Source organism: Martes martes (genome assembly GCF_963455335.1).
Source record: "Martes martes genome assembly, chromosome: 14".
NCBI lineage: Eukaryota > Metazoa > Chordata > Mammalia > Carnivora > Mustelidae > Martes > Martes martes.
In genome coordinates, this window is record NC_137902.1 from 32,115,246 (window position 1) to 32,127,305 (window position 12,060).

Sequence of the window (12,060 nt, forward strand, 5' to 3'; positions counted from 1 at the left end):
AAATTAAGATCCCATTTGGAATCCGTTATTGTACACCCTTTCAGAATCTGGTGAGAAGGAGCCCACCTTCTCCTTTGAGATTTAGGTCCCTAAAGACAGCTGGGGGAGGTTTTAATCTGGATGCAAGAGGGCAGACTCTGTTTGAGTAGGCATCTCCCTCGGAGTCCCGCTCACTTTTATTCAGTGCATTTCAGTGAAAGTTCTCTGCCGTATCTTCCTCCTTTTAAAACAAAAGTAGAAATAACAGTGAAGACCCTTTGAAGGATTTTAGAAGAAGGGATGGGTCAGGGTCCCAAAGAAAGCGGACAGCCATTTCTACAAACGGCAAAAGGCCTGTGAACAGAATGTAGAGAGAAACGTGTCCCCGAGAAGCTGCCCTGTGACGCCGTGGCTTGGAAAACGTGGCCACAGGACTTTACCGTTTCCTCCCTGTGTCGTTGCCCTGAGGAAGTGACGTTTCTTAGATACTGTTTTCAGTCTTGGTACAAAATAGACCTTTTCTAATTCATATTGTTGTCAGAAAAATCACCATCTCTCTCTCATGTAGTGACTGCCAACGTATTTTGAAATATATCCACGTAGACGAATTTCATGATGCCATGAGCCCCTCATGCTTTTGCCTGCTCTGAACTTGTATGTCCAGTGTTTGAAGGGGCAACCTGATATGATTTCCAGGCATTCATTTTCCAGCCAAACCTCTCCAGAAACACATGTTATTCCACAGAGTGAGGTGTTAAGACTCTATAAAGTTCTGACTCGATATGAAATGGTCAGTCTGTGTGAACTGCCTCTTAGAGTTGTATGAAGTTGAGATATCTGACTTATTTTTGCAACATAACCCAGAAGTTTTCTCCCCCCGTTCTGTTGTCTGTCTTGTTCCGCTTCTGCCTCACTTTATTTTTCCCACTTCTTTAACATTTATTTGTGAAAACACAAAGTATATTCTGTCTTGTACTCCTCCCCCATGGATGCTCGTTTAAAATGTTTTTTGCACTTGTGTCCTCTGTTTTTTACTTACACCATCTTTCACTGTACCGTGTATGGGACATGATTTCTCACCTACTCATGTGCCATTAAAGATGCAGTATTAACCATGTGGCTTTTTTAAAGTGTTGGTATTTGCATTTATTTTGAAGATCCTTAAGGCAGCTTTGCAAATAAGTACTAAAACCGTACTAGCCCATAAAAATGATTTGCTCTACTCATACGGCATAGATGGCTAAGTGTTTGGTGTGCTCACCAGGTTATTTGTTCCTCACTAACAGTTCTTCATAAAGAGGAAGTACAGGCTTTCTCTTACCCCCCCAGTACGGTTATTGAGGAATATGTCCAAATTCCGATTTGTTGTGGAAGGCTGCAGTGCGGTGCAGAGCTCCCCCTCCGTGGCCCACGTGCCTTCTGCTCCAGGGCTGAGAGTGATTCACTCACTGCTCCTGCCTCCGTTTCTCCATTTTTATGAACGCATCCTCTCCCACCTGTTGTAGCTCCTTGTTTTTGCTGATGTCCGTAAAATGGATGATTGCGGCTGTTGGACACAGTTGCTGTGTATCCCCGGAAACCACTGCATCTCTACTGGCCTGTTCCTATGTAATCTCTGCATAATGTTATCCTTCTCTCTCTTCCATTTCCCTATCACCAACCCCTATAGAGTCGGGATATAAGCCCAGAAGAGATAGATTTAAAGAATGAACCTTGGTATAAATTCTTTTCGGAATTGGAGTTTGGGAAACCGGTAAGTTTAATAGCTTCAGTGGTTCTAGACACCTTTTTAAATAATGCTGTTGATGCATCGTTGCTGCTAAACAATCAGATCTATTTGGAAGGAATGCAGGAGGTGGGGAGCAGCGATTTCAGTGGGCAGTTGTGAGATTGTCTCTTCTCACTACAACCTGTAAGCTTTCCCTCACTTTACTTCACCAAGAAAGCAGTGAGCCCTGGAATTATTTCTTGCCAGAAAAATAACAGAGAAACAAGACTAAATCATTGCATTAGAAACAAATATCCCACGCCTTGTAGAAGACATTATTTGGGCCATTGGTTCAATTACTTAACCAGGGTCTTTATGGCAAACTGAAAATAAGCAGGAAAATGCATTACACACTGAGAGGGGCAGCTTGTTACCACTTTAAAAAGATTTAAGTACATAGGCAACAGCAGTGCGCCAGAGAGCCTCTGTGTGTAGATGTGATCCACGAATGGATCCCCATTACAGGTGGCTTGGGAGAATGATTTCTAGGAGTTGGTATAGTATTTCCCAAAACTTGAAATGGGAGTTAGGCTGAATGCTGCATTTGCTAGAATTTCCCTGTGATGTCGCTGAGTTGGCCATGGCACAAACTGATTTTTGGCACTGACAGGAGGATTTTCTTAGCCCTGCCCCCAAAGGTGTATCACACAAAAGGGAAAGTTCATTTTTCCACTGGAGAGGACTAGAAACTGACTTTAAACCTCTCATTGCATTAAAGTCTTATTACAGCTGTAAAAAAAGAATTTACAGGTGGAAGAAGTCAGTGTATAAAGATAAGACATTTTGTTAGATGTCCATATGACACTTTAACCATTGAAACCTTGAAACCAGCATGGGGATCACTGCGGTTTGGAATGATAGTTTTATTTGCAGACAGGAGTTTTTATAGTTAAGTGTTAAATTCCACACTGTATATTTTTCATTAAGATGAAGACAAAGACAAATGAAGCGGTTGCTGTGGAAATGCTAGTTTGATTCAGTGAGGCTGAGAAATTTTTCTAGAAATTTGTTAGAAATTTGAGGCGTCTTCTGGTTTAGGAGCCCCTGACCTACAAACTTCCTGCTGGTAGGATGTTTTCCTGCTGCCTCGTCTTCTGCGAGACTTGGGCGGGGAGGGCGCGTGTAGCCCCTGAGCTGTTCTGAATGAACAGCGCCACCTAGTGACCAGTGTGGAGGGAAGTGTCTGAGGGAAAGTTGGCACTGTCTTCTCTCCCCAAAGCTGTGTGGTGCATATCATTATTTCTCGGTCCTCTCCCTTTTTCTATTCACCATTCAGACATCAAAGAAGTCTACTTCAGGCAACCTTCTCCACACTCAAATATTGGACAGTATCTTAACCCTTCTCTTTGTCCTAAAACTTGCTCAATTAACTCACACATTGAATTGTGTGGTCCCCTCCCCTCTCTGCCAAACAAACAAAAAAAGACCATGATTAGTATATGTAATAATAGTGCTATCCTTGCATCAGGGAAAGCAAAAGCTGTCAGCTTTAAGTTATGTACGATAGTCTGTGCCATTGATTTTGCAAAGCCCTCTCGGAATCCACACATTTCTAGCCATTCTTCCTTTGCCAAATAACTAAAATTAGTTTCATCTGAAATATTAACGTTTAGGGAAAGGTCTAAAACAATCTTATAATGTGATCTGTTTGTTTTACTGAATCTGTCATTGCAAATAATTCCATTTTTGTTAGCAAAGGACAGTATTTCAGTCCCAGCATACATTAAGTTGGCTCTGTGGATAGCCTGGTAGAGTAACACTGTTTCTACTGGAAACCATGGTCTGAGCACTGCACAACCAATCCAAACAAATGTTGAGAACACAGTCCGTTTGTATAGTGGGAACTTCCTAGAATGTGTGTCCCTACTCTGTTGTTCTAACTGCTTCTTAATTATTTAAAGACTTAATGATGCTTTTCCAAAATGGCATTTCCTCTGAAGCCATGATGTTCCTTGCAGAGACCTTAGAGTCCTTAAGTGGGACTACTTAACTGAGTCTTTTAAAGTACTAAAAGATAATACTGTGGAAGACTTGCCAAAACAACCTAATCATTGCCCATATCCTGAGGAACAGTGTCCAAGATGAACAGTTCCTCATGGTTGGGAGCATCTGAAGGGTAGGATTATCATCCGGTTGAAACAACTGGATGACCGGCTCTTACTACCGGGGTTGCGGAAAAAGGTGTGATAGGGAGAAATTTTTTCTTTACTTCTGTCCTACCTTCATCACTCTGGGCTATAATAAAAGTAAGAGAGATAAATCAAAGTGGTATAAACCACGGAAGTTGTTTTGTAAGGTTTTTCAGTCATTCAGAGGCAGCATGAAATTGAAACTCCTATGAAATCATGTGGATCATCATTTCTACTTATTTTTTATCCCATACCAACTCAGGACCCACTTTCCCCAAGTGAAGCCTGCCAGAACTTAAACACTAGACATTTACCCTGAACTCCTTTCTTCCTCAACTCTTGCGCTGAAAGCCCACTACCCAGAATGAGCTGAAATTTTAGCAAAATCCTGGCTGGAGTGCCTTTTAGCTCTGATACGTTGTTGTAGAATAGCAAATAATTCAAGACTCCTGGGATCTTTTTGGAAGGATTTAAAACCAATTTAATTTGTAAGCACTGCCTTTTTTTTTTTTTTTTTTGCAGTAAAGATGGAAATGAGTAATGTATCCTAAGTGACTTTAAAAAGTCTACTTCTCCAGGTGAACAGTCCAAGTGTAGTAAGTGTTTAAAATGAATGGTAATTGTTAATAGCACTTACTTTACAAATTGCAAAGTATATATATACAGAGACAGCATTACCGACCCATCACTGTCAGTGATGAAAGTCCCTTGGATTCAGATTACTTTACACTTGCAGATTCATTACTAAGGGTCTGGATGTTAGGTTATTTTTTTCTTTTTCCCCCTCTAATTTCTGCAGAAATCCGTGTGATTTCTAGAAGTTAAGGTTGAGGCAAAGTGTCACAGTGTAAGCCAATTTGAATGCTTGCATAGAGTTACGGTGATATTTGCACAAAATTCCAGGAGTTACTAATGATCTCATCTTTTTCAGGGGTCATTGTATAAGACATTTCAGGTCTAAACAGGCAGAACAAGAAGGTCTGGTTGGTGGGGGAGAGGTTCAAGAATTACAAGAGCCTTGTAACTTTCAGATGTCCTACCCTCCAGACCCTTCCCTCATTAAACTCATAGTTCTCCTGGCAGTTTTGTTTTGGGAATGCAGCTCTCATTCAAACTTAAAGAGTTAAAAGAGAAAACAAAGAAGACAAACAGAACCCTACAGTCCGTTTTTCAAATTCAAATTATAAACTGTTCTCTAAGGCAGATGGAAGGGATGGCTGTACCACCAGCAGTGTTATCAAAGTCTGGTTAAGCCATGAAAGGAGATTGTAAGTGTTGCCTAGTGGAATTGTCTAGTTAATGCATTTATTGAATACCCATTTTGTACCTGGATTTCATTTTCACAAACCACAGAAAACATATTTGGTTCAATTTACCCTCCCCTGGCCAAATCTCCAAAGTCACACATTTATTAAACATGATGAATTTGGAGACTGCTTCAAAGACTGCTTCAAAAACACAGACTCTTGGTGTCAAGGTTAGTTTGAAAACAACAGTGAGGATGTCTATCAACAATACTTCAATTTAAAAAAAGAAGAAGAACAATAAAGAGAAATTTTAAAGTTTTGATTTTTGTTCAAATTGGTGTTAACGCTTTTTTTGCTTCTGATTTTGTTTTTGTTTTTGTTTTTTTAATGTTTTCAATGTTTAGAATCCAACAATGACTTATTCTTGAGATGTAGACATAGAAACTTCCCAGTTAATGTTTCTAGCTCCTAAATTCTGTAGAATCCCTCCCTGGGCAGCCTCCTCAGGAGGCCGGTGCCCGCCCCCCCGTGCTTTGAGTTCCCTTTTCTGTGTTGATACGGTTCTCCTAGCGTGCCCCTCTTTGTTTGAGCCAGTCTCCATGTTTGTCTTTATGTCTTTATGCTCATTTCTTCATTTCCTCCTCTGCTTCCCGTCAGCCTCCCAAAAAGATATGGGATTATACTCCTGGAGACTGCTCTATCCTTCCTAGAGAGGATAGAAAGGTAATTCTGCTGTGCCTCCTCTGTGGGCTGTGTGTGTGTTCTCTAGCCTGGTTAGTGTGAGTGTGTCGTGGGTTTTTTTCTTTTTTTCTTTTATTTTCTTAAATCATTTTTTTTTAACTCGATAACTTTTTTTTTCTTTTGGCTTGGTGATAAAACGATTTAACAAAGTCTCTATGACTTTTACTACTAATGCTGAGAGGTTTTTAAAGCAATGCCTTATTCTCCTGACATATCCTATTTGTCGCAGTCACTATACTCTGAAAAGAGAAAAAAATAGGTCTCTTGCAAAAGGTAGGTTTCCGCAGTATTTGTAGTTCTCTCTAGCAAGTAGAATAGACTTTTGAAGCTCTGATGACTTCAGGATTTATATTTTCCCTGCCTAATGTTGCATTCTCTGTTTTCACGTCTTCACCTGATTTCTAGTGAGCTCTTGTGTTCGGTCATGCCATCTTTGCCTTATTAAAGCATAGCACTAAACAAATTCATTTTTCAAACTTAACCTTCCATTCTTTCTGCCTGTCCTCTAAACTAAAACATTCTTTCCCGTCTTTTCTCTCTTCAACCAGACTAATCTAGAAAAAGATCTCAACCTCTGCCCAGCAGAGTTAGAGGCACATTTAGAAAACACGGAGACGCTTAATAAAGCACCCAATGCAAACCTGTCCCAGGTATTTCCTAGTTTTTCTTCATGCTGTCGGTTCCTCTTCCAGCTCGGTTTTGTTTTCTTCTCTGCTCTCTGGTTTCAATGTAGTCAAGGCAATGAATGCTTATGCTGGGTCTTTAGAAACTGCATGGCTTTCAGACTCCTGTTTTTGATTCCTCTCCCCTCCCCTCGCCAACCTAATTTTTGCTTGAATTTCTTTTGAGCTTGGCATCTTCCTTAAAGGGAGTTTTTCAAATATTTTCAGGGTGGCTGGTGATTTAAACGACATCACTCCCTTGTCATTCTCTTTCTCTGCTCTCAGGAGGTGACCCTTATAACTTTCCATCCTTTGCCTCCGTATATCTTCTCCAAATTTTCCGGGAGCCATTTTTGGGGGAGATTCACTTGTCTTTTTTTTTTTTTTTTTTTTAAATCCCTGGGAGATACCAACCTCAGAGATCATTTTCAGAAACACAGTGGTGGTGATTTGAGTGCCTGTTATGTGCATGGCACTGGCAGAGTAGTTGTATTTGTCATTTGGAAGATCACAAAGTTCTCAATGAAAAAACACACTCCAGAGACCAGACAGCCTGACCACAAACAAGCATTTGAAACTCACCCTGTATTGACATTTTTAAAGGGGGCTATATCAAAATGTGGCTTATTGAGGACTATGGCATAGAGAGAGTCCAAGGAAAACAGGTTCCCAAGGGGAAGAAAAATACCAAGTATTTGGAGAACTGCTCCCAGGGCTCCCTGACAAAACAAAAAAGGCTCTTAGAAGGAAACGGTATCTTTACAGAAAATAAAGAAGGCAGGCACTGCTGAAGAGGCTAGGAAGGCCCACAGACTGTGGCAGGAGGAGTGAAAATACTATAGATTGTGTTCTATTTAAGCAGAACAAGACAAGGAGGGTCAGACCACCAGCATGAGTGACTCAGGTTCTGAAAACTCTTGGGTGCTGGACCGTCAAGCCAAGGAGGGAGTGAAGAACCCAGTCGGTTATGGCAGCAGCCAGGGTGGGCTGAGATAAAGTCAGACACTTAGGAACTGCAGACGGATGAGGAAAGTTGGGATTTGAGAATCCAGGCCCCTCTTCAGAACTTGGGGGAGGCACAAAGGTGAGCTACAGTGCCCACAGTCAAGGCAGATAGGTCATGGGGCAGGGAAAGGGGGTGCTCAGCTTCAACCAAGGTGGAGACTGGAACTAGCTGTAGCCACTGTGGGATAGAAGGTCTGAGCTAGTTCAAGAGTGAGAACTAACTGCAGGTAAGTCCTAACATGTTCTGGAGCAGGACAGGAGTGCTAGGATTATAGGTCACAAAATGAATCAGGGGTTCCTTTTCAAAGTAGTCAGATAAGAGCAGCTCTATAACACATGCAAAGATGGAAGGCAGCTGGAGAATTACTGAATTCACTGAGGCTTCCCTGAGGTTAGAGACAGTTTCCAGCACCTGGACTTCTGCCCAGGGCAAGGTGGGCACAAAGAAGGGTCTGATGCATGAATGAGTCATCTTCACATTGGTTCAATTACATGTTCCCCATTAGTCGCTAATAGGTATGGGATACGCTGAGAGGGGCTCTAAATCAGCGCAAAAAAAAAAATGAACTTTGCCTTCAGGAACATGACCGTTTAGGCACGCTCCTAAATAAAAGATCTGCAGCAGTACGCAGCAGTGCCTGCAAAGAGCTAAAAGAATGCCATGGGCTCTGAGTGCCAGGCAGAAGAGTGATCTTGTGGAAAAGTAGGGATAGTTTCTCAGGGGGTTGGCTGGGACCTTAAAGGATGGGTGCAGTGTGGTAGGAATAGTGATAGAGATGGGGAATCCATGTGAGGCACGTAAAGAGCAGAGAAGTGATCGTGTTTAGCATGTATTCAAGGAGTAAAGTAGAATCAGCTGTAATAGAAAATTGGGGGTGGTAGTAATGATGGGTAGGTGTGGGAAAGAGGGTTGACCCTGGATTGTAGAGGCTCAGAACACACAGTTAAGAGATGATTTTGTCCACAGCCCAATGATGTGATTCAAGTATTGTTTTAGGGAGGTCGGTATCCTCACTCTAGAGAGGCTGAGTTGAAGGGAGACCCTCCCGTTGGAGGTGCAGAGGGCATGGAGCCTACTGTGGTGGTCCAGGCATGGAGTGATGAGAGCCCACACTCCAGTGGCGTCAGCATGAAGTGGGGGAGAGGGGTGGCTGTGAGAGTGCTTACAGAGGAAATTGGAATGGAACATTTTAACTAATTGGCGTGAAGAACAAAGAATTGGAGGATGGAATGGGGACAAAAACAACTCTAGGGTTTTGGCCAGGAAGCTGGAAGAATGGGGACATCAGTCTGTCATGTAAGAAAGATGGGGAGAAAAATCCATGCAGAGGTAAGATGGAGTTCGTTTTAGGTGACTCGTTCTTGAAGTGTTGGCTGGATATCACCAAGGGCATATCCAGTAGGCAGCTGGAAATACAAGACTAGGTCTCCTAAGAGAGGAAGGGCCTACAATGTCAGTTAGAGTCACTTGTGGAGAAGAGATGGCTGAAACCCTGGGAGCAGATGGAAGATCGAAGGACAGGAAGGATGAGAGCAGCAACTACCCCCTGGGATGTTGGATGACATGGAGCAGAAGAAAGGGAGGATCGGAGGGTGAACAGGTCAGAGAGGTAGGAGGTAGGGTGAACAGGTCAGAGTGGTGGAACAAGAAGAGAAAGTATGACAACTACCCTGTGCTCCAGAGAGGTCCCCAAAAGTAGACTCCAAAGAAAGGTCAGTGGGTTGGATAACCAGGAGGTTTCTAGAAACCTTCGAGGTTGCTCGGTGAGGAGTTGCCAGGAGCTAGAGTGGGGAAGCATCTGAGGATCCCCTAGGGATACAGCACTGTTGAAAATACATAATTGTGGAAGGAAGGAAGGGAGGGGGTGTTCCCAAAGGACTCTGCAGGGTCACACAAAAGTTTTCCAAGATGAAGACCCAGACTAGGACAGGTCCCTAAGGTAGGAGATGGGCAGGAGACATCAGTGCAGGCAAGAGGGCTGCCTTCTCTGAGGAATAATGGCAGGCAACTGGGGGTGGGGGAGGGTAGAGTCCTCATCCTGGGGCAGAGGCACCCTCCAAAGTGAGAGGACCCAGCAGGTTGAGGACCAGGTGGGTGAGCCCCGATAAAGATTGCTTCCCCTCCCGTCCTTTCCTCCCTCTTGGACAATCTTCCTTTTCTCCCACTATTTCTCTCTTTTCCCCCAGTATCTCTTCTCCACTTAGCATCTTTTCCTTGAAGTGATTATTATTAGTGATAGGAGTATCTTTAAAAGTTAACTTATTCATTGATTTATTCAACTACCACATTATTTTTTAAAAAACATATTGAGTCCTTCGCCATTTTTTTTTCTCCAAGACAACAACAGAAACCTTAGACTACTTAATTATGTTGCCTTTTCTCTGCATGTAACTCTTGGTGGTTTTCTTTCTTTAGCATAGTTGCCTGTCATTTTATGAAAAGCTCCCCTACTCCTAGGTTTTGTGAAACTGCATTTCCCCATTTCCGCATTCCAAATCTGCAGGGGTGAACAAATGATCTAAATACAGTGTGGTCTTTTCAAATGCATTTTTGTATTTTCTGTACCTAAGGTGTTGGGTGACCCTCTCTCCTGATGTGGCATCTGGGGTGCATGAAGGAGTCTCTGGTGGGCTTGCCAGGGGCTCCAAGGACTGGGGATGAGCTGTTGAAGGCGGTGTTGTCCATGTCACTAATGCATGTTGGCCAGATGGTGGGCTTTCCACTCATGGATCTATATTTATATGAAAGATAAGTCTAAGCTAGGGGCCATCTTCCACCGCACCCAGAGAGCACCCGCTGGCCCAGAAATCCTCCAGCATAGAGCCCTTTCCAGCTAAGGGCCCCATCTCCCAAAGGTCCTTGGCTACATCAGGAAAGGAAAGGGGCTGCTCTCTTTCCCCCTTGACTGGGAACATCTGATGCAAAATAAATGATCTACATTCTTTCCTTTTCTTTCTTTTTTTGACATTTACAGAGCTCGGCAGTCAGCCCCAGCCCGGATATTTCTGCGGAGCCTCCTGGATAGTAAGTTGCCACCACATCCGTGGCCTGATGTATTAATGTCGGAGATGGAAAAAGGCTTGTGTTTTGGATCCAAGTGTGTTTTATTTGTGTCAGTCTCATGGCTTCAGTGATAAGTAGCAGTTTAATCACCATCTTCAAATTATTTTTCTTCTGTTTTCTCCTCCTCCTGCAAATTCATTTTGCGATGATTCCTATTACCTTTGAGAAGCTTTTCCGTGTGTTGGCATCTTTACCTTTAGAATGTGAGTTTGAGTTGGGAGTCCAAACCCACCTCGTTGGCTGGTTCTTGGATGGGATGTGTGACTGAGACACGCTGCGCTGGGTGTAAAGGTCAGGGGATGGTGGGGTTGGGTACTCAGTCAGTACCTGTCCCAGGGAAAGATGGAGCCAGGAGGGGGCTGACTTGACTGATGCCGAAAGGTGTGGATTTATTTCCTCGTAGTGATCAGGATTCTGCCTGGGTGATAATGAGCACACTCTGCTCACTTCGAGGAGTAACCACCAGTCTCTTTTCCCCTCTCCAGACCATCCAGAGCCCTGCACCAGATGACTTTTCTCAGTATTTTGCCATGCAGCCATTATCCCAGCTGAAACGTCTCCATGCGGTCCCCTGCCCCTTACCTACGCAGTACATAGCGAGCACTGAGCTCGTATAAGTAGGCCCTGAGCCTCCCTGTACCCAATTTAATATCTCATTCTTAGAAGTACAATGAGGAGGAAAGGCACAAGCGTTTCCTGTTCCATTGGGATTGGGTAAACCCACAACAAGCAATTTTCACCTCTTCAAATAGAAGCCTGGCTTGACTGGAATGCTGAGTTTATGGAATTTTTGGCAAATGTTGTGGTCCCTTGGGAATGCCCTATGTACCTTGCCAAAGAATGCATTCAGCAGGAGGAGTTTCATTTGAAAGTCAGCTGGGATTAGAATATTTCAGTGAAAAATTGGAAAAATCTTTATTCTTTTAGCACAGTGACCCAAGTCTCTAGCTAGATCCATTCTGTTCTTTTTTTTCTATAAATATGTTTCTTAATGATTATGATCAATTTATCCCAGCATAAGAAGAAATTGAGAAGATATATTAGAACAGCAGCTAGAAGGGAAGTTACCTGCCCGAGGGGACAGTCCATCTTGGGACAAGTCCAGGCGTTAAATCTTGTGCCTGCTGTCGGGTCAGTCATCAGGCCAGCAGTGTGACAAACATCAAAGCTCAGATCTAGCATCTGGGCCCCTTGCCAATCTCCCTCCACTCTGGGCTCGGAGGCTCACTGTCTGTAAGGAGCTAGTTGAACTGTGCCTTCAGCTGCAAGGATGATAAGTCACAGGTCTTCTAGGTCCCCAGAGATGTGCTTTCAGAGGTGAAGTGCAGCAGATGCCCTTAGGCTACCTGCAGACAAAGGCCACAGCTCCCTGCAAACTCTCCTTGGCCCCCGAGGCCACCTGTTTGTCACCTGGACAGTCCTGACTGCCCACTGATTGCTCCAGGTCTCTCCCTGCTCCTATAGT

At 43.4% G+C, this 12,060-nt stretch overlaps 1 protein-coding gene across 3 annotated transcripts in view; it reads left to right on the top strand.

Annotated features, from left to right (window-relative positions):
- SORBS1 (sorbin and SH3 domain containing 1) overlaps window positions 1-12,060 on the top strand; it is a 224,987-nt gene that overhangs the window by 167,600 nt on the left and 45,327 nt on the right. For 2 of the 3 annotated variants that reach the window (XM_080822788.1, XM_080822789.1), the window contains exon 13: window positions 10,507-10,556. In XM_080822788.1, coding sequence (XP_080678914.1) covers window positions 10,507-10,556 — 50 coding nt within the window. Of the gene's footprint in view, window positions 1-1,648; window positions 1,733-5,780; window positions 5,847-6,412; window positions 6,515-10,506; window positions 10,557-12,060 lie in introns of all 3 variants that reach the window. The other variant, XM_080822787.1, reaches the window with a different exon arrangement.